This window comes from Haliaeetus albicilla, chromosome 9, assembly GCF_947461875.1.
Source record: "Haliaeetus albicilla chromosome 9, bHalAlb1.1, whole genome shotgun sequence".
Taxonomy (NCBI): domain Eukaryota; kingdom Metazoa; phylum Chordata; class Aves; order Accipitriformes; family Accipitridae; genus Haliaeetus; species Haliaeetus albicilla.
In genome coordinates, this window is record NC_091491.1 from 1,326,417 (window position 1) to 1,354,275 (window position 27,859).

General features: G+C 41.4%; 1 protein-coding gene across 1 annotated transcript in view; it reads right to left on the reverse strand.

Moving 5' to 3' along the window:
• Positions 1-577: 577 nt before the first annotated feature.
• KSR1 (kinase suppressor of ras 1) overlaps positions 578-27,859 on the reverse strand; it is a 75,061-nt gene continuing 47,779 nt past the window's right edge. The window contains exons 3-20 of the mRNA XM_069790874.1: positions 25,587-25,734; positions 22,948-23,419; positions 21,524-21,528; positions 19,543-19,603; positions 18,366-18,449; positions 17,719-17,780; positions 17,505-17,611; positions 17,018-17,186; positions 15,692-15,733; positions 14,680-14,734; positions 13,907-13,952; positions 12,489-12,868; positions 11,452-11,548; positions 10,520-10,653; positions 9,943-10,074; positions 9,516-9,651; positions 9,026-9,159; positions 578-4,154 (exon numbers count right to left, since the gene is read on the reverse strand). Coding sequence (XP_069646975.1) covers positions 4,076-4,154; positions 9,026-9,159; positions 9,516-9,651; positions 9,943-10,074; positions 10,520-10,653; positions 11,452-11,548; positions 12,489-12,868; positions 13,907-13,952; positions 14,680-14,734; positions 15,692-15,733; positions 17,018-17,186; positions 17,505-17,611; positions 17,719-17,780; positions 18,366-18,449; positions 19,543-19,603; positions 21,524-21,528; positions 22,948-23,419; positions 25,587-25,734 — 2,343 coding nt within the window. The 3' untranslated portion in view covers positions 578-4,075. The remainder of the gene's footprint in view (positions 4,155-9,025; positions 9,160-9,515; positions 9,652-9,942; positions 10,075-10,519; positions 10,654-11,451; positions 11,549-12,488; positions 12,869-13,906; positions 13,953-14,679; positions 14,735-15,691; positions 15,734-17,017; positions 17,187-17,504; positions 17,612-17,718; positions 17,781-18,365; positions 18,450-19,542; positions 19,604-21,523; positions 21,529-22,947; positions 23,420-25,586; positions 25,735-27,859) is intronic.

Here is a 27,859-nt window from a genome sequence, read left to right on the forward strand (position 1 = left end):
GCAGGGAGGCGAGGGCGAACAACCGCAGTAAAAGTGACGATGGAGCTGGTGACCTCCCTGTGCATCAGTCGACATGTCACTGTAGGACAGTCCTCTCTGTCCATCCACTTCTCTTTCTTCCTACTGTCCATCCACTTCTCTTTCTTCCTACACGCCTCCCACGGTTTCTGGTCTTTTAAATGTATTGCCTTGAATTCCTAACTTTAAACCACAGAGAGTATCTCCCACTACTTAGAGAAAGTTCAGCTGGGAGGCAGCCCGTCATTTCCTCAAAGGCCAACACTTGACTAGGTGAGAGCAAGCAAAAAGGCACCGAGCACGGCTTTCGGCTTTCTCTCTTGCTTGTGACCTTCCTAGGACCTGACACCAGCTGAAAGCCTAGTCCTCCGCACTGGGGTTTCGCAGCCTCCCCGCTGCGTGATGTGTAACGCTTCAGCGTCCTGCAAATCCTCCAGCAGCGGGTGTTCTAGGCAGTGCGATGTGTTAGTGGGTCACATGGAAATCTGCTCGTGTTTTGGTTCGGCTACAAGTAGATGGTGGGGGGGGGGAGATCAAACCACAATTCTGTAACACTTGCTTTATCCAGAGCAAAGATTTATTCACCGAAAAGATTCCTACATATCCAGAATTTCATTAGCATGGAGTGCACTCTTTTATTTTTTTTTTCTTTTTTTTGCTGGTTGCATAAACTAATACAGAAACTGTTGTTAATACTAACAATTTTTAATTAATTTAATAGCAATTCTGGAAGACACTCAGTTGATAGAAAATATAAAAAAAATTTTTTACTGTACAAAGTTTACATCACATTTGAAAAGAAAACGTGTCCATTTTCACCATATTACAGACTCCATTTACATTCACTACTGACGTGTGGCTTTTGTAGCAGCATTGTACAGCCAGCTTCACATTTACAACTCTAAATTGGTACAGGCTTACCGTGCTTCACGCCCTTACACCAGCACACAAGGAGACAGTACGTGTGACCACAAAACAATGCAACCTAACGACTGTCGCTTGGTTTGCAACATGTTGAGGGACAAGAGAGCTCCACTCTCTTCACAGCTGTACAACCCCACCGGTTTTGGTTGATTGCCATGTCTTACACCAGCTGATTAAAACAAAAATCATCCCAGAGACAGTGACCAGTCTCTCCTCTCGGATATACTGGGTCCAGGAGGCTTGGGTTTTGCTTTCAAGAGCAATTTATGGGTGTTAAACACAAAACCAAGGTCAGGTTGAATTAGAATCCCAAATCTCATGATTAAAGGCAGGTTTTGAAACCCAGGACTGGAGCAGTAGGGCAGTATTCCCAGCGGGGCACCACCGGGCAGTGCTCAGCGGGGGATCAGTCTCCCGTTAGCGTTCAGCACGCTTTGAAGTGCAGCACGAAGGGACGTTGGGTTCTAGGCAAGTGGCCCTGCTGAAACAGGCGAGGAAGCCCTGCCTAAAAGCAAGGGGCAATGCAGCTCTCTGTCTGGAAAGTCTTCGCAGACAGTGTTTGAATTGCACCTGAGGGCAGTCGTAGGAAGGACAAATGGTTGATAAGTTTTCTTGTTGTTTTTTTTTTATTATTATTTTGTTTTAATCTGGCTGGTCATCCGGTGCTGGCTGTCCTCCTAGCCAGTCATCTTATTAGAAAAAAAATTGAGAATATATTGCTTTCCCAGCATAGTTCTTGTACATTTGCACAGCAGCATTACTGCTGATGAACACACAAGGAGCCCCTGTCTGTTTGCAAGTTGGGCCACTAGTTCCCACACTGAGAAGTTCTGTGCGTCCCAGCTTTTGGGACCTGTTTTATGCACAAAGATGGCAGAAATAAATAGTGAGGAGCACACCAAGGCTGCTGCCACCCTCAAACGCAGAGTTAGCTGAAGGGCTGTTCAGCACTGCAGGCTACAGAGCAACAATTTGCATCCAGCAGCAGCTTTGGCTCTTCTCTAAGGCAAGATGCACAGTGAAGCCTACAGAGGGTTTCGGCCGATGGGTTTGTAATATTACTGGTGCAAAGCAGCACATTTCTCCACGCTTTAGGTTTGTGTTGTGCTGTAGTTATTTAAGCAGTATTTGCTGGGAAAACAACTTCTGCTTAAAACTGCTGACACAAAATTATTGTGAGAGAACAAACAGTAGCAAGTCTTGAAGAGAAGCAAGTGGTGTAGGTTAAATACATGGTATAGTTGGAGGGGATTTATTTGCTTTATAAAGGTGGGGGAGAGGAAGGAGGTCAAGAGAGTACCACGATGCCACGCTTGGCTACCACCAAACCAATTTTTTCTTTTATATCTGCGACACATTTTAAAAGTCGCTCTATCAAAAATATTTGTAAGAGAATATAACTGACTTGCACATAGTAGGAGTGAAACACTCTGCTCAACAGAACTCAGGAATTTTCTTTGCCATGTAATTTTCTGCAGAAGTCAGCCACCTCTAAGTAGCCAAACTAAGTGCCTGTCCCTTTGCCTGCCTTACAGAGGAATTCAGAGCTCTGCTCTGTGATCCTCATGTCAAGCCCTTGTGATGACAGTGAAAGGAATAGAGTGGGGTGTGTAATGTACTAGTGCTGTTGGAGAAATGAAATTTGGTGGCTTCCAGGGAGCCCTTATGAACCATCTCAACAAAACGAAGTATTATGAGGCCAGAAAGGATTTGAACGTGTATTGTGTAATGAGGGTTCTCCCACTGCCCTGGCTGGCAGAGGAATATGAATGGGAAGCACAAAGGAGCCTTCGCTAATGCTGCCTGCAGTTCACTTGCAGTGGGATAATGCACCTGTCACCTTAAATGCAGTAATCAGATGTATTCTTTATAACCTGCACGTTACACATTGGAGAGGGGGTGTGTGGGGGGTTGTTGTCTTAAAATTCACCTTTGAAACAAGTCTGAGCTGTTCGGTTGAGTCAGGTCCTCTAGACCAAGATAGAACTTTCCTGGTTGCAAGATTTCTGTCACTCTTAGTTTTCCCCCAAACAACTGCTTTAGTCCTAAATTTTTTAAAACAAACAGCTTGCTTACAAACTTAAAAGTGACTGGCTATAGGAGCCAGCAACACTCAGGGGCGGGGGGGGGGGGGGGGGGATGACTTTGAATCTCTTAACAAGCTCAGTGCATCAAGACCTTATTTCATGCATCATTTAGGGATGGCTTTTTCCCTTGCCTTGCCTCTCCCTGCAGCTCTGGAAAATGTCTTTTCTTCTACACATGAAATGGTGATTGGGGCAGTAAGAGTCAAGTCTGGTCGGTCACTGTTGTATTTCTAGAAATGCTGCCAGTTCAGGGGCTAGAACTTGTTGTGCTCAAAACTTCAAAAGAAGAACTTGGCCCCTGTGTGCGAAGCTATAACAAGTCATGTTTGTTATTGTTTGGGTTTTTTTTTTCAAAGGCCAGCAAGTCTTAAGCTTCCTACAGGATTGTAGGAGAACAAGCAGCTTTTATTGTGAGTTCTGTGTAGAAGAGTGCTTGAGTCTGAGGCACAGCTTACATGATCAGAAACTCTCCTATCAGAAGTAGATTTGTACTAGTGTAACTTAAGTCAAGGTAACCCAGAGCTTGGACCAACCCTGCTGAAGCAAACCTCAGAGCTCAGTGATTGGTTTGGGCAAATCACAGTGCAATAGATTTTTACCTTAATGAAAGAAAAAAGCAATCTCAAACTCCAACCCCTTGTACTAGGTGCATTGGCATTCTGAAACAATCCAGTTCCATTTCTCTTGGGGAAAACAAATGCTTTGAAGGCAGAAGATAGCTCCTATTTACCATAAACACAAGAAGGAACTAGAAATAGTTCTTTTTTCAGTGCTATTTGAGAATGGCTGTAGTTAAACTTGATTCACTGTTTATTATGTTTAAAAAAATATAGTTCACACAAAAGTATCATGTAAACATTCTTTAAATAACTGCTGGTGCTCAGGCAGAATTCAGACTTTACAAACAACACAGGACTGTGAACTGATGGTCGTGCGGCTTTCAGCTGTGGCTGCACCAGTTTCATAGCTTGGTAGATTCAGTGAAGATTTCTGATGCTTTGTGTAAGTAGGCAGACAACATTATCACAAGACAATTACACACCATGCTATATCTTTTGATTACTTGGTTCCAGGATTCCCAAGCCAAATCTTTCAAAACGCAGGACAACTTTGCTACTGTTAATGCTGAAAAGAGTGGGGAGGGAGAGGAGAAGGGAGGGGAAGAGTAAGTTATTTTTAATTTTTCTTACAAAGCTACAGTCCTATAAAAGGAACTAAAATGGGTTAGAACCTGATCTCATACAACTTCAGATCACCCAGAAAAGAAGCTTAAGTAATTAAGCAGTAAACACATGAACTTATTCATGCTAACCTCATCAGTGGACATGTACAGCACAAATCTGATTTGCCTCAAATTGGAGAAACAGGAGGTTTTCATAAGTACCTAAGGTGGGTAGAAGCCCAACACTTGTTTTCAATGGGCACTTAGTTCCTTGAAGTAGAAGGGAAGGAAAAAATTACTTACAGAATTTTCTTTTTAAGAGAAAGGGTTTTTTTGACAAGGTACATCAATCGATTAAAAAAACTCCAACAGAACAAACTCGAACCCGTTTGCTCCTCTTTATAGACTGTAGCAAGTGCATAAAGATGTCTTTTTCCTTCACTCTTAAAGTGTTAGCATAGCTAGAAATATTTTCACTTCAAAATGCCTTCCTACACACACACACACACTCTCAGGTGACAGCAAAGCAGACAGCCTGAATAAGTGAGCTCTTGCAGCAGACTTTCTGAGAGAATGAGTAGGTGGGTGTATTTGTCCTCACTGAAGACAGTAGAAGCCTCCCTGGTTCTTGGTGCATATTCTCCTCTGTCCCTATCTTCTCCTCTCTGAAGCAAGGTATTTTTTCAAAATCATGAATCAGTAAAGAATGAAAAAAGACCTTTTCTAAAAAAAGGCACATATTTGCTGTGTTACCTACAAATCTGCAAAGCCCCTAAGGTTAAGTCAGACATTTTGCTGAACAGGGGATGTAAACAGAAGCAAATCATAAAATTCAAAGCACTAGATTTGCAAGGGGAGGAGGAACTGAAGGGTGCTCTTGCTTTCCTCCTCTTTTACGTTGCATTGCGGCTGATCCCAGCTGACCCACATGGGCCAGTTCTGGACACCACTTGTGGCCTGGTCCCTGGTAGGCTAAGGGACTGCGATCTGCTCCCAGCAGAGCAAGGACCATCCTTCTTTCCACTCAAGAACTGCACCAGCTTCATCCAGCCCCTGACAAAATTGACCCTGGCTTCCAGGCTGGCTCTGGTCCCAAGGGAGAACTGGCACAATCTGGCCCTTAACTCTTGTTGGTTTGCAGTGCAAGTGGAGCGTTCAGTCAGTCACCGGCTGTGCCTGTGAAAACGTACTTGTTACCTTCAGTCACAAAGCCACAGTCCAGCACTAAGGATGACAGGCATAACCTCAGACTGCAGCTAGGAGACTGCACCCCTCTGCCTCGCGGGACTTGCAGAACGTGCACAAATCACACCACTTTCAGGAAAACCCCCAACCTGCTGGGCAGGACACACAGCACTCACTGTTGCTTGCACCTGGTTAGTTAGAGAGCAGATCACTAGACCCTTTCCAGGAGGAAGTTACAGCCTGCTGAAATGCTTCAGAAGTGAAAGATGGCCACGTTGTTAGACAGTAACTTCTTGCAGACAGAAGTTGTTATTCAAGCTAACAGCCCACACCAAGCGGAAAAAGGCAGAAAAGGAGAATTCGGATAAAGTGTTGATTATGTCCATGGGTTAATTTCGTGGTTTGTTTTTGCTTTTTTAAATGGAAGGTGATTGTCCAAGTTGCCGGTTAGGATACAACACATGGAAGCATGCAAGGTGGAGCCCATTATTGCACCAGTAGCTACAACCTACAAAGAAATACGGGAGGGAAGGGAAAAAGACACCATGAGAGTTAGTTTTCAGTTATTTAAAGCAAGCCCTTGAGAACTACATATTATAAAGCTTACACCAGAATAAAGCACGAGGTTAGTGCAGTTTCTCAAAGGATTTGTCAGAGGGGATGTGAACATGTCTTTAGAGGGCTTTGAATGTGAGTAGGTCTCTGGCTGGCATGGCTACAGAGAGCCTCCCAAGTGTGACTTGAGTATAACGCAGTTTGCAGGGGATGAACAACTGAGCTGCCTGCGCTTTCCTTTCAATGAGCACTAATTCAGCTGTCAATGCTGATAATTAATACTGACACTTAAAGTACTTCTCCCCTATTAAATGCTTTGAAAAAGTAGTAATGTATGCAAATCAACATGAACCACTTGTGGGGCTGGAGGGGGGGGGGGGGTGTTGGTCCATCTACCCAGGCAAAAATAATTAGGGTAGCTACTACATAAGACATGGTTCTGCAGTTCCACAAGCTGTTCAAGAATAACTCCCTATGGAAACACTAATCCAAAAGAATCACTTGGCAAATTGCTCTGGAATTGAGCATTCTCACGAACTGACTGCCCAAATGGGAAGCATTACTTCAAGTTCATTTCCAATGTGATGTTAGAGGACAATGTGAAAGTGTGATTGTCTGCATGGGAATGTGTAGACAGCCTGGGCTCTCAGTCTGCTCTATGTGTCTGGTTAGGTAGGTGAAGAGATGTCAAATCAGTCATCAGAGTTAATGATCCAACACAAGTGGATCTTACTGTATAGAGAAATGAGGGCGTGAAAGTGTTGACACACAGAACCATAGTGTTGGAGTACAGTGTGTTTCTGTAGAAAAGAAAAAATATTACCAAAGGACACTGCTGTATCATGCAAATCTCCTGGCAAAAGAATTGCTGTCTTCATAACATAACATAACACAACTTAAATACACAACTTAAGTCTTCCTTTGAGGCAAGGGAGGATTACTTTAAAAAAAAAATAAGAGGAAATGTCACAAGTGAAGCTGGATGACTTGAAGGAGCGGATAAATGAAAAGCATGTACTCAAGGTAGCTGGGTATAGATCTGGCCAACACAAGCTGTGCCTGGAAATTGGGTTTGGTATGCTTTAGGCCAGAAGAGTAAAAAAAAAAATGTTTCTCTTAAATTATGACTGAAGGACAGGTAAGAAGTATAGTAATTACATGCAGGTCCATTTTTTAGCTCAGATTCTGTTGGTTTCTCTTTAAATTTTTATTTTAAAAAATCTAGACAATTGAAATCACAAGGACTGAAGTGCAGCCGTGACAGCTCTGCTGGACTAGTGAGCATTCGGGGTGCAGAAAGTCACCTTGCATCCCAACTGTGCCACAGCACACAAAGGCAGTCACTGATGCAAAGAACAACTGCCAAATGTAAGGCTATCTCAACCCTTTGTTGTACTTTTTTAAAACGAGTGCTGTGATACACGTATATACCTGTCTAGTGCAAGGAAAAAATACCAGACAGTTCTACTTATCAGTGAGTGGCTAGTAGGTGTTCAATCATTGATGATAATATGTCCTTTTGTATAAAGATGAGGCCACAGTCTTGGAGAAGCATTCCACATTTTAAAGTTGTTAGAGATCATAATGTATCAGGGATCCAGTACAAATGTTAGGGAAATTGCACAAGAGACAAATGGCGAAATTTTCAACCAAAACCCCAAACAAACCACACCCACCAAAGCACAAAATGCCATGACAGTCACCATATAAGCAAACAGAAGCGTTTGGTTAGTTATGATAAGGTATTGCAGGAAGATCGTGAATGCTTATGGGAAAGAAAAGGGTAGATTAAACATCAAAAAAAGGAGAAAAGAGAAAATAAATATAAGCGGTTCAGTAGATGAAAAGAAACACCAAGCAAAGTACGTGGTAAATGGGCACTCGTCACAAATGTGTCTGATCTCCTGCAGACTTTACAAACACTGAGGTCACCAAAACATAACCTTGTGCCTAACAGAAACCCTAAGCGTGTTCCTGAAACGAGACCGGCTGTCTTTTGCTGGGGCTTGCAGGCCCAGCCTGTTCACTGAAATCCATTGGAATTACTCAGGCTAACAGCAGTCAGCAGTGGAAATTAGACAACCGACATAAAACTGGTCTGGGGTGGGGGTTTCAGTCTCTTGGCTCCAGAAACTTTATCTGCTTTGCTTCCACTTGCTTTTGGTTGAAGTGGAACTGGGAACCATCCTTCTCTGAGAGTGACAGGTTATTCGTGAGAAGGGAGGCTGAAAGTTTTAGGCCTTCTGGCTTTATGCTCATCCAGTCTGAACTGGAATGAGTTTTATATTCTGGTCTGGTCTGTCATAACAGGCGTCATGGGATGTACAATCAGGTGTTTGAGGGACCTCTTCCAGTTTTGACAGTGTACTGATGCTTGATTGTATGAGACCTTTCTTTCCCAATTGCAACACAGAAACTGACTTTGAATGTATCACGATCTGGCAAGGACTTAAAAGATTCAGTCCAAACATTGCCACTCATTCCTAGCTGTCAGTTTACTGCATCTTCAGGATTTAGAAATCACTTGACACGTGCTTACTACCTACTTCGGTTTTTCCCCAGAAATCAACTATTCTGAGTCAGGACTAACGCTGCATTTCTTTATCTGCTTGTGCAAATTGGGCACTTTTCTGTAAAGAGGAGGAGGGGGTTGGATTTTTTCCCCCACATGCTCCTTGAGGAAGGCTACAAACTTAGGATTCTTCCAAAATTTGACAGTTCAGTTTCAAAGGAAAATGGTGGCACATTCTTTGGTCCTTCCCTTCCTCAGTCACTACCAGCCATTATTCTAACCATTTTGGGGTCAGTGTGGGCCCTTTCCAATACTGTTGATAGATGCTCTCTGAAACCAAACATAAAGCTAGATAAGTAATCTGCTGAAGGAGGGATGTGAATATGTTAGAGTAGGAAATTAACTGTCTGAAGCATGTAAGCTTAATTGCATAATTTCCTAGTAACTAGAAGAGCAGAACAGCACACTGTTACTCTCCCATCAGAGGTTTGACAGCCCCCAAGAAGGCAAAAAAAAGCTCAGAAATGATCAGTTAGCAAATTCTGAGTGGCATAAATATTCTTAACAGCAGCAAATACTCACTCAGCAGACTTCCAGAAATGCCCTGGGTGGGAGAGCCGACGATTCAATTTTGGCAGTTTTTCAAGCATATCCATGAGGACAGTGAAGCTAGGTCTCTCACTGAGATCAAATGACCAGCACGCTGAGAGAATTTCCTGCAAATGATATTTGTGGCTCATTATCTCCACTTAGTTCACAGGTAAACTGTGCAGACCAAGCAACTGATTGAGCGCTGTGATTTGTGCGAGCCCAACCAGAGATACTGATTATGAGAATGTCCAAGACCTCTATTAAACAAACAGTATCCTGTGTATCAGTGGATGTCCACTTCTGTATGACAGTTACAGGCAGAGGCTCAGTATCTAACCTGGTGTCCCATTCTAACCTGTTCTCAATCCTGCCCTTTATCTTTAGAGTTATAATATGAGTAAAATAAATTTCGTCTTTAAGCAGCTTCCTCTTTTCCTGATAAATAGCTATACGGAAGGATTCCTGCAACTGAGGTACTTACGTTGACTTCTTTCCCCAAACTAACAGTTGCAAGGACTTGTTTCACTCCTTCGCCACTTCCGATCTGCCAGATGAGCGCCTCTGCAGGCTGGTTCTTGAAAGGCCATTCTCTTGCTTGGAGCTCATACCACACAGTCCTGCAACATCAACAGACAGATCAAGCCATTGCCTGCTCTTAAGAGAAAGATACAAAAGCCTGACACTGTTCTAATTTCTTCAGATAAGCTCTGGAAGGTGTATAAGCCTATGTAGCAAATCCCTCCCACCACACACTCCTCCCGCGCATGACTTTTGTAGTAGGTGAGAAAAATGCATCCTAGCTAGAATCCTGAGTCTGTGAGAAGAGGACCACTGACTCACAAGGCTCAGGTCTGTAACAAATCTCATTTAGTAAGCTCCCATTGTACTCTTAGGTGTTCCTTTCTTACCCAAAGGCATAGATATCTGCAGCTTTGGAGAAAGGCAGCTTGTCTTCATCTTTCCCAGGGGCCATCTCACGAACAATTTCAGGGGCCAGGTAGCATAACCAGTCATGAGGCAGCTTCAATTCATTCTCCCTCCTGAGTTCAAAAGAAAGAAGTGGTACTGAAACACTACTGCTTCAGCCAAGAAGCAGTGTATGGACCATATCTGTGCTTCACCTAATGCCTTGACTTTATTTACTCAAATGTTTTCACTGACATTTCCTTTCTAATTTTCTTGCCATATTAAAAAATATGCAGGTGTTAGCCTGACTCTCCAGCTTATTCTTGGAGCTTAAAGTTTTCCTTGTTCTGTGTTCTGAGCCTTACTCCATACCCAACTTCCTAGCTCTGTGCTACTGGCACTGTAGAAAGAACTCTGTTAAAAAAACAAACGAAGAAAAAGTGCATATTCCAAAAATGTGTGTACGTACTAAAGCAATCAACGCTCCTTACTTGTACTGTGTAATGCATCAAAATGTTTCCCTATTTGATCACTATTTATTATTCTAGAATTGGACCAAACGTCGAAACCTCCACTTACCTTCCTTCCTGAACCACACCCGAAATTCCAAATAATCCGAAGTCAGTGATCACAACTTTCCCGTTGTCATAGAAAACATTCTTGGATTTCAGATCCTTATGTACAATCCCCTTTGCGTGAAGATACCCCATGCCCTGGGAAATATATGCAGAGATGTAAACTTTTTTTTATTATTTACAAGCCTCTAACCCTGGACATGCTTTGCTTTCTAATACATATTTACTCTTATTACTCCAGCATAAATAATGAATTGTACATGGGGACACACCAGCTGTCTGACTTATGCAGGAAGGGTGCAAGTGAAGTCTGCAAGAGAGCAGATCTTAGTTTAGCGGCCAACCTCTGAATTGCTTTTCATCCTCTGCATAGTAAGGCTGCTGGATGGGTACTCTTAGTTAAAGCATTAAGTGGCTGTGGACTTCACAATTCTGAAGAAGTCTGTATGTGTAAGAAAATGAATAACTGACACAAGTTTGCTCACTAAATTCACAGGATATTTCTGCCAGAAAAGAAAACAGCAGCTTTAGAAATGCTTCTTCAGTTGAGAAATACTGAAAGCGAGCACAGAAAACACCGTGCAAATCTGGGAGAAAATGCCATCTACTTCAGAATGCATTAACTTAGCTGCAGTTACCAATAAAGAGACCGGGAAGGAAACCTGTCCTGCATACCTTTCTTCATTATTCCCTTTATCTAAATTCTCCCTCCCTAGTGCCTCACTGGCAAGCAAAAGCTCTATTTCTCTCCTTACAGGCCCTTAGCTTACTGCCCACTAAATCAGCATTTTTTTCAGTCAACCTTGAGTATCTCCTGCTGCAACACCCTGTCAGGCTATTGAGACTTACAGAACCTCTCCAGCTGTGCAGACTCTAAGCTCTTGCTGAGGCACTGCCCAGAAAGTGGATGTCACCGTTAGCATAACATACCCTTACCTTAATGATCTCCTGTGCTATCTGCCTGGTTTTGTTAATATCCAGGGATATCTTGGGGTCCCTTACAAATGAGTGAAGCGTCCTTCCTTTGCAGAAGCTACAGGAAAGAGGAACAACAATCATTAAAAAGGTCTTTAAAATATTGGAGGGAAATAAGAATCTAATACTGGATGTTCAATTGGTTTTCTTATCATGTTGACAGAATCCCAGCCCTCTTCCACTGCTGAGAAATGCCATTTCAGAGAACTTTAAGGACCCAATTGATTTACATCTGTGTGAGTGTACACGTGTACAGGAAACCTATTGTTAAAGCATGCTCAAGCATATGCAACAAATGCTTATGTATTTCTTCAGAGACCCAGTTGTTGTTATACTGCTCTGACATCTGAAGTCCAGATTTTAAAACCTGAGCACTAGTTTCTGCTGCTGGTGCTACTGGTCACTTAAGCAGGAAACTTCTTTTGGAACTGGCAATTAGAAATGACTGAGTGCCTCTTTGCCAGACTATGAGAGTGGCATGCCCTTGGCCATATTAAATTCAGCCTGCATATGAACATCCCCAAACCCTGTTATTTAGGGGCTAAACGATCCTCATCTAAACTAAACACTGGAAATGAAAGAGAGAGGAAAAATAATAACATTTTTGCCTAATCAGCAAGTATCCCTAAGAGGGACAGAAAGGAAGAGAGAACTGTTCCATTATCAGCCTCACACATTGGTTTATTGTTGCTTTGCTGAACTGGAACCATCTGGAAGTAGATGGCAGAGGAACAGCCTGTTCCAGATATTTTTTTCTCCTGCTTTTTGAATTTTATTATTTAAGAGTTCAAAAATAAAAAGAAAATTTCCAAAAAATATTATATGTTCCCTAAAAGGAGACAACCCTAGTATCCAAAACTCTGAACACCACAGACTGCATTCATGTCTGCTACCTCCTGACTGCAGTAAAAGGTTTATTTTTTTATATATAAAGTAAATATTATCTATCTATATAATACATATATATTAAAAATAACACTAAGATGCTATATCCTTACCTGGTAATGATTGCTAAATGAGGAGGGTTCATGCATGCTCCCATGAAAAGTACCACGTTCTCATGCCGGGTCTGTCTATAGTTCATCACCTCCTTTTTAAAGAGCTTGAGATGATCCTGATTGTTCCCATCTATCTCCAACAGCCTGATGGCCACTTCCCCGTGCCATTTTCCCTTGTAAACCTTCCCCCATCGTCCTTGGCCAATAGGATCCCCCAGTTCAATCTGTTCAAAGGGAATGTCCCATTCCTGCAGGTAGACACTGGTCTGGCTAGGTTTGCGATAAATCATCCCTTGCAAGTGTGGCCGTCTGTTTGGCAAATCTTCCACCTCATCCTCATCATCTTCAGGTTCTGATTTATTAGTCTCCGGTTCTTCCACCTGTTCACAAAAAGAAGGGAAACATATGCTGAGAGTCCCATCTGAGGGGCAGAAGCAGCCTACAAGCCAGCAGTAAAGGCTTCTTTCAGAGAACTTCAGGGGGCTGGATGTACGCATTTGACTATAGCTCTAGAAATACACCTCACAGGACAAAGTAATCTCAGAAGGCTACAAAAAGGCATACATCTTCTATAGGTCAGTGCATGCAGGGGAAGACAAGGCTTTATCCCATATAGAGTTAAATTTGTAGAACCAGCACTAACTTCCAGGTGCTCACCGTCTCAGGATTTGGCCTTCAGTGTGGGGCAAAATGCACCAGACCATTCTAAAAGGAAGGGTCAAGGACCACCTTGTTCTTCAAATAATTGCGGGCACAGGTTTTTTTGAAATTACTAAAATTCTCCTGTTAGAGAGAAGCGCTCCAAAAATCAACAAGCTTGATCCAAAATCCAGTAACCTCTGCTGAAATCATCAACTCTATCTCTACTGGTTTACTCATCCCTACAGAAACCCATTCCAGTGTTCATACTACAAACTGAACACATGCTTAGGCACTACCAAAATCACAGACTTTTGTGAATAGCTATGGAAAGGCTTTCCTATGCAAAACATAAGCCCATGCTTACAGCCTTTGCTTTGCAGGATCTACCATGACCTAATCTGACCACTGGAAATACCTACATATGCATTATTTGCAGATTTGAGGTCTGCAGAGCATTTAGACCTTGTAACTCCAGCAGCAGGCCTGCAGCTCTTGTATTGTAAAAATGGCTGTGCCAAGCTGAGTGAGCCAGAAGTTTGAAAAATATCATCTTAGCCCAATTAGAAAAAGTTAAGTATTGTTACAAGTACTGAATTGTTTCAGCCTTGCTACAGAAACCATGAATTTTCAGTTGAGATCTTTGCATTACAAACAGTTCAGTGGAACTGAGGTAAGGCACAGCTAGTTTACACTCATAATTGCAGAGCCACAACTTTTTCACTGCACTTTCAATATGGCATTTCTGATTGTACAAAAGGGCAAACCAGAAAACCTACCTCTGCTTCACATTCAACTCCATCTGTGTCTGGCTGTTGATCAGCACTAACAAGAGAAGACAGGTTTACAGTGAAAATAGTGTTTGCATATCCACCTGACTTAGAAAAGTAGACTGCTACGTATTCCATTAGCAGAGTGGAAAGAAGCAAATAGAGAACAGATCTTGATAGCATTATAGGAGGTCAGATAAAAATACAATTACAGCTCCACTTAACAGATAAGGACTTTCTAAGCTTACTTTAGCAAATGAGGGACAGACTTTGAAGTGATTTTCAATGATCGAGTGGTAGGAATTGATTTGGCAGTGGCATGGCTACGTTATTATAATGTGTTCCAGTAATGGATACTCCCATTCCTACTACTGAAACACCTACAGTGAGGGGAGAAGCAATTGTGAGTGCTGGCAATGCAGGCTAAAATCTTTTGCATGCCCTACAATTCAGATCCTTAAGATGTTTGCTTGCAGCTAAGTGCGCCATGCTCTTTTAATTGTAAAACTCCGTAACTTGTATTTCATTGGACCTTTCTCATCTCAGGAATGCACACATAACCATAACTAGATATTAAAGGCATGGACTTCTTACTGTCCCATTTACATATCATATTCAGCTTTGTAAAACTGGGAATACCAGTATCACTCTTGCTGACTAAAATTATCCTGTGAGTTCTCAGATTATAAATTCAGTTTTGGTCATAACATAGTACTTTCAGACTGATCTGAAGGTTACCAGGTAAACACGATGCAAATAAAAGAATTTAAAACTATACTTACTTAGTGTCTGCAGCTGTTTCTGGAGGCTGTGCTATTTGCGCAGGACTGGGAATTTCTGGGAAAGTAGAACATTTATGATACTTATTTTACATTTCAATCTCTTACAGATATGGAAGTTTTAACATTGCAATAGTGATTATTTGCTTCTTATTCAGGAATTGTAAAGTAAACTCAACCACAGACAATATGATTTTATACTTCTATTAATTTTAAACTATGCTCATCTTTCCTAGTAGTTACACGCCTGTATATTGACCAAGCCCAGTCTTCTTCTCATTTACCTACTTATCTGTAATGTCTTTCAAGGTCAGTCCTTGTCTGTGAACTGCTTACACACCTTCAAGTTGCCTTCGACAATCAGAAATACTTAAATCCTCACAGAACCAGGATGTTTGAATTCATCTATACTGCAGGTCACATATTCCAAATGCACCTACTCTGTCCTGTGTCATGAGTGCACAGGAAATTCAGCTTGGGTTCCAAATCCTTCCAAAATTCAAAATAAATACTCTGTACCTAGCATCCTACATCATAAATTCTCACTTTGGAAACAAACAAGCTGTTTCTAACGGTTCACGAACAGTTGACCGAGAAAAGTTTGGATATGCAAATCCATGTTTGAATAGTGTTGCATCATGGTTAAATCCCCTAAGCAAGAGCCTCAGTTCATAAAGGTGAGCTCAGCATTCCTGAACTGACAATGTCCATTCATACTAGCTAGGTACATAATGCTAAAAGTGAGCCTTTTTAAAGAAAGAACATGGCTGTGTGCAGAAAGCTACTGTTTAACAACTGAATATTCAAAGTTTCACCTTAGTACATAAACCACATCACTACCTCATATTAGGAGAAAGAGGCCTGAATTATATACTGAGATAAGAGAAAGTTTGAATTGTTTTAGATACTTCTTTTTTAAGCAGAATTATTGTTCTTGGGCAGCATGCAGAAGTTTACAAACAAGTTACTTTTTGGCAACAGAAGCTGGTTAGTAGAATTAAAACAATCAACTCACCTGGGAAGATAAATTGTTGTCTATGCTGAATGTAGTAGGCAGCTTTTTTTTTAAATTGGTTTTTAAAAAAAGAACAGCAAAAAAAATTACCAGGAGAAAAAAAAAACACAAACAAGTTAGTTAGAGGATCATCAGTAAGCGCCCCATATGCATTCAATGAATTAGTCCCAACTCACTGTTGGAAAACAGATTAGTAGATTATCAGCCTGCTTGAGGGGGTGAATTTCAGCACATGCATTTTTGGAAGACTATGACAGATGATACTTATCAAATGAAAGCCATGTTACCAATAAGCAAACAGTCTGGTGGGAAAACAACACATTCAGACTTCAAGTGGCAGAAACAAATTTAGAGAACCCAGGAATGCTAAAAGGCAGGCCCACGTAAAGGCTGGCGCTTCGATGCTCTCATTTCTTCAGCTTTTCAGAGATGCACCCAGAGAAGCTGAAGCTCATGAGCCATCTGCAAGCATTTTTTTTTTTTTTATTTCAGTGAATTTGAGCAGTATGTCCTAATATAAAGTAGCTACAGTAGAATCCCTGTACTAAACTGGCTCTGCTTCTGCTCCTTTTGAGTAGGCTAAAATAGCAACTTTCACTCACAGATCAAAAGCTTGATGCAAAATACAGCAATGTTGAAGGCTACATGTAGCAGCTATTGAGCAGCACGTGACTTCATTTCTAGATCAAAGGAATTAAATTTATTCTCACTATGTAAATCTTTGCCCTCGTCAGAGATTCTTGCCTGTATTAACTTTGGTAAAGACTGCATATATGGGTTCTTAATCTGCAAAGTATGTAGGGTAAATTCTTCTCCGCCATATGTGTATGTCTATGGTTTAAAAATGAGTGTTGATTGGTGGTTATCTTTTGGAAGGGACTGGTAAAGTAATTCATTCCAGTTCTCATTTTTACATTTTGCTCTAGCGATCAACTCACTAATGGTTTAAAGCCACTGGGTGACCAAACACAGCAGGCTGCAGCATGCATTTTACAATACAATGCAAAAAGAGAGGAGAAAGAATGTAATTTTTTCTTTTTATTCCTTTTCAAAAAAGGAGAAAATAGAAAGATGAAATCATTTAAGAAAGGTGCCAACATTCCTCAATAATCTGCTTCCTGCAAAGGTATCTTGTTGATACTACTTAAAAACTTGTAAGAACAGACCATCTTCTTTTATCAGGTAACAAGGTACACCTTCACACCTTGCTTAAGACACAACCATGTATTCAGAAACCTGCAACTACCTATAAAGTCTTGGTCAGCTTCTGCTTGCATAGAGGCCTTTCTGATCTTGGCAGAGGTCTCCTGAAAAAGATAAGTTTACCTGGGAAGTTAAATCGTCCATCCCTCTGGCCCATAGGAGATGGGTTTGGGGGAGGTGTTGCACTGGGAGGGTTGGAAGACTGGAAAGGTGCTGGAGAAGATGGTGTGGATGAGGTTGTAGAAGAAGGATTACTACTAGAGTCCAGATGATTTATTGCTGGTGGATGCTCCTGCAAAGCAAGGAAAGTCACTCGTGAGAAAACAATAAAAAGAAAGAAAGAATTCCTCTCAATGTTTACTGAACAACGGAGAAAAGAAAGCTGTCCCTAGCCTTGATCATAGCGTGGTTTTTCTAAGTGAGTAGGCAGCTGGAGCCGTGTACAATCTATGTTTTGCAGGGAAAAAATGTCACGTATCAAAGTCTCCTTGCGAAGTGAAAGCTCAGGGTGCCATTCTTGCTACAACCAGCAAGATACTGCTGCCACCTTCTCCTTACCATAGCTCCTCAGTGACTTACAGACACAAGACTCACTTCAGTCACCATGTACCTTTTTAGTTAGTGCCTTGGGAAGAGTCCCAAACTGTGGTTCTGTTGGTCTGTCTACTGGATTATTGATATCAGAAGGGACAGACTCTGTTCTTCTTATTTTTGTTACTGAAAAACAGGTTGGAAAAGGGAGAAAAAAGCTTTAATCAGACTTTTTATTCTCACGATACCATCAATTACATTGAAATGCTAAGAATTTGCAGATAATTACTTACTGGGAAGGAAGGATATTCTACAAGCAGGTGCCTCTTTAGTACATTTGTTGTGACATTTTAATCTGAAGGAGAAACATTACATGTTAAATAGCAACTTGTTCTTTCCCAAAAGGAGGAAGCCTACCCTTAATTTGTAATTTTTATGCTATTCTCAGAGGGAGCTCTGGAATGCTTCAGGCCCCAAAGCAGCATGCATTCATATGAAGAATCCTGTTATGTGTGCCATTAGGCTAATGAAAGCCATATACATATCTTAGCATCTGATTCATTTTTAATATAGTTACCTTCACTGACTCTCATCCAGCCACAGTGAAGCACTAAAATCTCAGCACTCTGGATTAACAACCCAGACAGAGAAGCAAAAACTAACGTCCTCGCTGTTATTTAGGTATCCAGCTTCCACTACAAGATTTGCTCATGATCAGGTAGGAAGCCTGTGGCAGGGAAATAAATTTGGTTCATCCATGCATCAGGCTGCCAACCTGAAGTATAAGTTGTGCCAAACCATCCCTTTGCCAGTTCAGAAGCTGACTGAAAAAATTATGCCACTGCTAAGAGTGCATCATATCAAGATAGATGTGTTACTGGCAAACTTTAATGAATCAAATCCAAAGTTCCTCTGAAAAAGATCATCACTGTGTGCTCACCTGCAGTACTTACACTTCACCCCGAACATCATGCTTTTCTGACAGACTTGGCAAATCTGAGATAACCAAGACTTTGTAGAGAACCTGAGTAGAGACAAGAGGGGAAAAAATGACGTTAACTGGTACCTAAAGGAAAATTAACATTTGTAGGTAGTTACAGACAGGCTATACTTCTTTAGCTCTTTCTGAAAAGGGCAAGCGGTGTTGTGGAAGAGACTTCTCACTTTTCTGATCAAAAGCAACTGAAAGAAGGTTGGCACCAACCGTGCAGGCCTCTTGCTACTTCCTCTCCACTCTTGGACAGGGTCAAGAGGTGCTCAGAGGTGTCTCTGACAAGGAGACAGAGTGTGCATGAACATGCATCTCTAGAAGGTCCTCAAAGCTGCAGGTCAGCAATTACAGATCTGAAGCCTCATGCAAAGACACCCAAGTGATAGAATATCACTTCTTTTCATAAAAAACCTCAAACTGGAATTGAGCTTCACCTCATGAAACAAGCAAGAGGGAGCAGCCAGCACACACTCTAAGTGCAGATCCAGCCCGTGAGCACATGCTGCCTATCAGTTGCTGGTGTCCCTCCTCAGATCAGCAGGACATGTCACATGGTGCTGGTTATATTCACCTGAACATCTTTGTAGAACTGGGACCCAATTTATGGCAGATGAGTGGTGGTGGGAGTGTTATCCCTTTTACCAGAAAATTAAATTGATAGGTTTATTTGGCATGAGACCTGGCTGACCCAGTTTTGGTTTGGATTTGGGAAGGGGGGATGCAGGAAGCTACAGGGGAGGAAAAGGGAAATGTATGCTTTTCCACATAGAGAGGAAGGAGCAGCTTCCCTTTCATTTGTAGCAGTGGAAGTGTTTTAGAAAAGGCATTGTTACACATTTGGCATGCTTGGTCCTATCACCCCACACACAACATTGCTACCGCTGGTATGCTAGTCATTACAGGATCACGAGTCAACTGGCTTTGCAAAAAGGATTTCAAGTGTATATATTAAAAAGAAATGAAGCTGAAATACATAGTTAAGGCTGAACTTGGCAAATGAGGCACCCGACCCAACTTCAAACCTATCTTAGAGTCATGACTGCTACAAACGCACTAAATAGCATGCTTTCCTCATCTGACCCCTCAGTTTGTTTCCTTTGTGGCTCACACAGCACATGTCGCTTACCTGTGTGTTACAGCTAAGCCGAAGTCTCTTCGTACCGTTTGAGGGGATCCTTGGGAGAGTTCTGATGGAGAATAAAAGGATGCTTTAGGGAAGCATTACTCACAAGCATGCTTACCAGTCTAGACAGAAACAAAGTGATCACTGTCATAGATAAGGACTAGAAGCCATGACACTGTTAGTAGCACAGCTGAGATTGGTTTGCCTTCTACTGTAAAGCTACTACCAGATACTACTCCTCTATTTGTTTTCATATGGAGGCAATGTAGGGTAAGATTTGGTGGTGGAATCATAATTTTTCTCTCTTTTTGTTAATTCATTATGTTTTACGTTTAGGGATTACAGAATTCCATCTGATTAGGGCTAGGCCATTCTTAAAACAAAGTGGAAAGTCAGACTTTACTGCCAATTGGTTTACCAGGAATACCATCACCCAGTTTTCATGCAGCATCAGTAGACTTCAGAATATTCTCTTACACTGAAAATTATGATCTCCATTTTATAGACAGCGCCAGTGTGACCCAGACAAATAAAGATTTATGTGAGATCACTTAGCTAGCTGGTAAGTGCAGAAATGGAGACCCAGACTTCAAAATGCCAGTCCAGCACTCCAGTGGTTATACCACATAACTTCCTAAAAACTCTCAAATATGAAGATTCTGGCGTATTTCCTGAATTAAATCTACAGCCATATTGGAAACCTGGAGAAAAGTCAAATCTGCAACTATCAACACAGCTTCAAGGCTGGATACTGTCAATGCTTACAAAAAGCCAGTCCCTTTATTTGACCCTAGATGGCACCAGATTCTTTTTTATCATTATTCCAGTGAACTTTTAAAGGCATCTGTGGTCTTTGGCATCTTAGAATAGGCTGGAATGACTAGTTGCTTTTCCAAGGAATATTGATGATCTAATATGGCCATTCAAATGCAGAGTGATCTGAATCAATCATAAAACAAAAGTTAAGATGGCTGTTAACACCAGTTAAGAAGGCTAAATCCTTACTGAAGAGTCCTAATGAATATAAAAAATTTTGGAATTGAATGGGACTTAAAAGTGCCTACAGTATAGATTTTAAAACAGACAATATGACTATATGCATAGAAGCACCAAAATTCTTCATTTCTGTTTGAATTTATTCTAATGCCTTTTTTATTTATTGCATAAATTCTATCACTCTCTACAGAGAAATGCTCAGATTTCTGCTTGCATTTTCATTTTACAATTTTCTTTCTATGCTGCTTCATTTCTGAAAGTAATTCCTGGGATTTTTGTTTTAAAGGGCATTAGATATATCTGTGGTGCTATAATGTCCTTATTTGGACTTTTATACTTTACAAAAAGGTGAGATTCTTTCCAAGATGCCCGTATCTTTCTACATTAGCTTCCAGGGTTACAGGTTGTGTCTGAGATGTGTCATAGTCACATCAGGATAGCTAAAACATTAAATGGCATTGATACATCACTGCATAAAAAACCACAAGTCCTAGTCCTGTATGCCATTAAACGTGAATAGACTCATCAACATCAGAGGAAGCATTCCACATTTAAGCACATGCTGAAGTGTTTCTCAGAAGGTTGCACACAACTATCTAATTTCATTACAGAGATACTTGGCAATGAATATCCAAAGATACTAAACGGTTAGATATGAAGTTATTTCTAGTACCAAGAGGCATCAATAACAGCTGTCTGAAGTCACAGACAAGCAATTACACCCAAACCCCTTGCTTTAACCCTTTAAACATCAGTCCTTTTCCTTGCTTTTGTCATCTGAAGAAATACCAGGTACAAAAAAGACCACGTAAACAGCCGGCAGTTCTCCAGTAGGCCAAGCTCCTGTTAAAGTTAACAGGAACTCTGGGATAGAAGGCCCTATTGATGACCTCCAGAGGTTGCACAGGGATGATCAACAGACAGTTGACAAGGACAGGTTCTTCTCTCTCAGCAAAGAAACGAAGACAGCCCTGTAAAAATCTCTTACCGAACCTAGAGAGAGAGAAAAAAAAAAAAAGTGGGTTTGGTTTTTTTTCGACATTCATATTCATGTGACAGGATACACACTTTGCTAGAGCAGAAACTCCTTCCTGCAGCGTTTGATGTCAGGTTTACAAACATCTCTGGTTTTGCACAGGCTCCTGAGGTAGCTGCATAGCCAATATTTTCCTGCCTACAAATGGTAGTCTTTGCTGGGTAGCTCCAGCCTGTGAATGAAGCGTACAAGAATGCACCTGAATTTTGGCTTGTAGACGAGAAGTGTTAATGGGGCTGTGCAATTCAGTCAGCTGGCAGGCTCCATGGAAGTGCCTGAATCACAGAAGTGCTACCTTTTGCAAGTCCTATCAGACTTAACCAATAGGACCTGGATCACAGCAGAACCAGGTTCTTACCACTGAATTTCAGAACTAAGCTGTGCATTAGCCACACATGCCTACTTGCTGCATTTAGATGTTCAGCAATTTGCAGGTTTTAGGATAATACTTCATATGCACTTGCAGTGTGGAAGAATACTGTACTGCTTACAAGGCTACACTTTTATAATGAACTCTTTCATATCAGCAGGCAATACAATACTGCAGCACCAAAAAGCACAGCCCTTTGCTATTAATGCTTAGACTCAGAATCTCAACTCCATTCTGAGCTGGGCTAGTTTCCCTTATAGAAAAATGTAATTTTGGCAAAAAGGTCCTGAGCAGAACAGGCTCTTTGAACTCTTCCAGGTGGTCAAAGAGTTAGGGTAAATTTTAATGACCCAGTGCCTGCTACAGATTTGTATGCTGACCTAAGTCTCTGAGATGTTTAGGGATAGCCAGTCTTTGGAAGACACATTTCTTTCCCAGTTCCAACTATTAGTTAAATGTTAGATTAATACCTTCCATCCCACCTACACAAAAAAAAGCATATCTCAAAGCCTGGATCAGTTCAAAAAAAGGTGTAACCTAAGACCATTTGTCTTGTTATGGAGCTATAGTTGTCTATACTGTAATATATGTGTTTTAAAGCTCACACTAGCAGCTAAAATACATCTTAAGATAAAAACATAAAAGAATACCAGCCACCTGAACTGTGAAGAACATTTAAGGACAGAAGAGAATTCTAGTATGTGGAATGGCTACTAGATGCTTGAGAAAAACTGGCTGGGGTCCTCTAATAGCAGCAGCCATCCCAACCTCCCCAGCAGGTGCAATTTCAAATAAATTCAAATAAATTTCAAGTACACTAATAACAAGCAGGTTTTGTAGTTATCTTAGAATATCCCACTGATAGAGATTCTTAGACTACAATGAAACTATGATGAGGCAACTGGACACCAGCTCTTTCACAGAGTCAGAACTGGAGCACTGAATGCCCTTTGGTATAAACACAGCCCACCAGTGCCCATAGGGAAGGAGGAATTGTCATGCTTACTTTATTGGAGGAACTTCATCTATCCTGTTTCCCAACTGTGATTCATGGGACTTGCTCCTTGTGAGGGTTGGAAAGTTAGGTAGCAGCTGAAACACCTTCCGGCAAGGGGGAGGAGGAGTCCGTGGTGGCTTCAACTTGTGCCGCCTCTTGGCTTGAGGAGTGGTTGGTGGAGTGATGGTGATGCTGTGAGGAGTCCTTGGTGTTAACCTTCCACTGTGTGCGGGGAATGCAAAAGGGTCCAGGAGGTTTTCTGCATAGATAGAAGGTCCATGACTTGAGGCAAGAGAATCTGAGGATGGGATTGTAGATACTGACACGGAGCGTGCCTGCTGGCTGTTGCCCTTGGGAAGGTGCAGTGCAGAGGGAGTCCATGTGGGCGCAGAGGAGCAGGGGGATTCGATCGTGTTTGTAGAGCTGTTCTCTCGGCGTGCCTCAGAAAGATTCATCAGCACATCATCTTTTAACTCCCCACCTGCTCACCAACCGTAGCAATGTTAGTGATTGATTAAAAAGAAAAGCCAACGTATATACACGTACTACATCATGCTGCTTTAGGCTATACGGTGAGGTTTTTTCCCTAGCTTTGCACCTAGCAAGTCTAGGTGCAAGTCTAGTTTCTCCTCCCCTGACACCCATCAGCTAAAGTAACCTTTAAAACAAGAATGGCAGTAACTACCCTTACTTTCCTATCTATCTGTAGCTATGTATCTCAAAAGGTAAAATCAGGTCCTATGTTCTAAGATGGGCTGAGTTTTAACAGTTTGAGGCCCTGTTGAAAAATGTGAGATAGACATGCCTACATAAAACAGGCATCCACATCCTACTGCAAACCTATGTGGATTTAGTGCCAATCTGTTTAGATTAATCTGAACATCCAACCTGGCATCCTGTCTGCTTTTAGACCAGCCTTTGGTAAAAAGAGGCAACTATTTTCTATTAGCCAACAGAACTGCTAAATACCACTTAAACTGAGAAAGGCCATTAGATTGGAAATAAGGAGTATGTAGGAGCTGCTGATACTCATTTGGCCACTTTCTCTCTGGCACATAACCAGTGCCTAGAACTCACTTGACACCTGGAGTACTGGGGCACTGCTGTTCCATTACAGGCAGCAGCAGCACTCAGCACAGAGCTGCTGTGTTTGGTCAGACTGTATTAGCTAAAGCTGCACCAGGGACAGACAGCTGGACAGAAAGGAACCACCACATCCTGCTCGATTGCTGGTGCAGCCCAGCACTGCCTTCTACAATGCCTAGCATCGTAGTTCAGATTGGTCCGGTACAGCTGTAGACCAATTCTGGGTACAAATGGGAAAAAAAAGTACAAAGGCCTGCAGGCAGCAAAGTGGGAATGCACAAATTATTGCGATAATTTCAGAGGCTTAATTCATCAGGTTAACTCTCTGGCTTAATTTTAAGTATGTCCTTAATGACTTAAATCAAGGTGAAAAGTCAAAGCTCCAGGGCCTGATGTCCTGTTGACCAGTCAGTGGTTGAAAAGAGATCATATACCTGGATTTTTAAAAATGCCATTTCTTTATAATAAGTGAATGCCATGATTTCTGAACAATGGCTTGTTTTGCCACAGTATGAAGGGGAAATATGTGACAATCCAGGACAAGAAAGATTAGAAAAAAGGAAATATGAAACTGACCTGTTTGCTGACTTTTCCATTAACTAATCTTTATGATTTGCAAATGGTATGAACTGTCATAATACCAACAGGAAACATCACCTTTCAGTGACAGATTGATAATTGCTACAAAGAACGATCTGATGCACATTAGTACCAGTATGCTGTGAGGAACACTGTCACACAAACAGATTTTACAATGCCTTTGAAAGTAGGCTGGGGAAGGTGATAGGGAAGGTGGTGAAACAGCACTCTGGGAATCTTGAGCTTGACTGATCTTAAGTAACTTGGTCAGATCCATTTGCATGCTGAACACATGCATTTCTAATTACATAGTACCCTTCTTTCCATAATTTCAAGGTAAATCAGGGTTCTTTCTAGCTCTTGAATCTGCTGTTGGGATTTGGTTAATGATTCTATGAATTCCAGCAAAAAAAAGAAAATAGCAGGAGGCAAGCAGTTTTAAAGAGAAGTGAATCAACTGGCACACTATAAGCTACTCGGTGATAAAGGGTTGTCAGAGCAATGTTTTTCTCTTCCAAAGCATTGAGCTCAACAATTACTTCTGAGCAGTGTAATGCCAAACAGAATTACACCTTCTCTCTGAGCTGGCAATATTTGGGGAGGGGATTACCTACAAGAAATCTGGTCATATTCATTAGGTCAAGGATATGTGTACTGAATGATGAAGGATTAACTGGAACATTAGATACAACTCTGAACAGAGAGGGAATAAGGATATAGTCTGTTGACTAAGAGAGGATATTTCTACATACATTTATTTATTTATTTAGCATGCTGTCAGAACCAAATCAAATCCACAGCTCTAGATGCGTTTGATCACTGCAACTTCATGTACATCCAAGAGCCATAACCTGATACTGGTTAGAGAATATAGCCAAAGACACTGTCTAGGGGTTTTTGCAGATTGTCTCATATGAAAAGAAGCAGTATGGGGGCCGGATTGCTGAGAAACTAATACCATAGAACAACAAGGCAGTCTGTACCTGATTCAGTCACCTTCCGTAAGCAGCTCAGTGCCCCATTGAGTCTGGAGCACTCCTCATCTCTGGCACCACATCTCTTCATTGTTTCTTTCACCTTTGACTCATTCATTTCTAGTAAGGCATCTAAGGTTAGCTCCTCTGGTATTCTCTGCAGAAAAACATGATGATACATTCATTTTCTTTTAATATATAAATAAAACTGTCACTTGTTATTCTGATGTACTTTAAATAGTGCCACTGTCTCACTGTCTGGTCTGACTCATGATTTACTCATTTCGGTAGTGCACCTCTCTTAAGGATCACTGGGTCAGAAATGACCATGCGGCAGATCTCAGCAATGCTCAAGAGCTCCTCTCTCTCTTCCCTACATCATGAGAGACCAGGTGTATGCCTGAGTGTGCTCTGGATCACTAGGATGTTATGGTCGTTCTCTGGTATTTAAGTTAGGATTAGAGGTGATTGAAATATTATTCTCCCCTTGTGGAAAGTTTTCACTCAGTATTTTTGAAAAGCTACTAATGAAAGCTTAACTTCTTCATTAAAAATAGCAGTCAGAAACAAAACAGGCCTAAAACCTGAAAAAATGTCAGATAAAAGATGTTTGGCTTTTCAGTAGGGAAGTGAAAAGTAAAAACAGTGAGGAAAATTACTTCTTTTGTTAAACAAGAAGAAATGTTTTGACAAAGAGATAGCAACCTCCTCCTCAAGCAATTTTTCCTTCATTGGAGAACTAGCCTTACCCATATCTTGCTTGGAAAGGTATTTGTGCAGAACTTCTTGTACATCTTAATACACCAAAGCCCCCAAAAGTGATAAGGTTTAGATCAGGAGACACAAAAGATACAAGAGACTGGAAAGCATGAAATGATCTGGTATTTCCTGACACAGAATTGAGCTGTGTCACTTCTCTCCTCCCCCAGTCAAATGTTTCCAGTGTAAGTCTGCAGCAATTGTGGTTAATAAACAAAACCAGGATATTTAGCCCAGATACCCAGGAATTTCCCTGAAAGTTTTGCCTAAACAAACCTCACTGCTGCCTACTCTCACAATGAGATCACAAATTTCACAATATTTGGCCTCTTTCCTAAAGTTTCAACTCCTGGAATCAAGCTATATAAAAGGGTTTCAACTTTTATTTGAAGGGGAAACTCAAAAGTGTGTCTCACTGGGGAAACAAAAAGCTTGAAATCCTCTAGATTCTTAAACCCCGCTTCTGACTATAAATCAGATTTGAATCTTGTTGAATGTCTTTTAACAATCGCATCTTTCTTAACCCAGACTCATGCCTTTGAGATCTGGCGCATGACTTTTGATTTTAACTGTGACAGGGCTAGAAACAGCCTCAACCTTTGGAGTTTTGTAGGTGGTAACACAAAGAGTAATCACATAGTTTCCATTTTTAGTAACTGTTGCATGGAGCAAAGAAAAATAATAAATTAAGAAAGGGTAGAAGTCTAAGAAATGCATCCTGCATCTGCTGTCACATGCCCTGAACTGGATGAAACACAAAACACAGCTGACTCAAGGAAAGGCCAAGAATTTAAATGAGCAGCAGGTCCATAGTAGAGCCAGAGTTCAATGAAGTTTGGGTAAATTTTCTTGTTCTTCTATAATTAATATTAGCAGAATAACAAAAGCACAGATATCGCAGCTGATGATGGGTATTATTATTCATTTTTCTGCACAGCTGCACCACCAAGATGCAGGAGTAAGACTGCCCCAAAAAGCTTACTCCTGAATGACTTCCACTTGGATAAAATGCAGGAAGCACAAAGAGTCCAATGAAAACGCAGTGCAAACTCTGCCCTCCTGGAATTTCTAACCTGATACTACACTCCAAAGGACAAAAAAACCCAGGGGTTCAGATCATCTGAGCTGAAACTGGAATGAGTTTCCACAACTCAAATATTCCAGCATGAAGCCAGTACAGGTTTGCTCACACACAGCCCCAGCCAAACTGGGCTGATAACAACAGAATTAAACCAAGTCTTCATTATAGTTAGTTATTTCCCCAGCACCCCCTGAATTCCTCTCCCCGGCATGCAGACGGGCAGTTCACAGAAGCATCTTTGTTCAGCGGTATCACAAGGGCGGCTCTGCGACGCAGGGTATCAGCCTCACAGCAACACCAGCAGCTCTAAAAGGGACAGTGACTGGGGGCAAACATGCAATGAGTTTTAGCATAATTTGGAAGAAAGTTTTCTGCACCACCACCCCTGTGCTCTGCAGCAGGGAAGCTAATGTTTCCCTACTAAGCATAAGGGAGAGCCAAC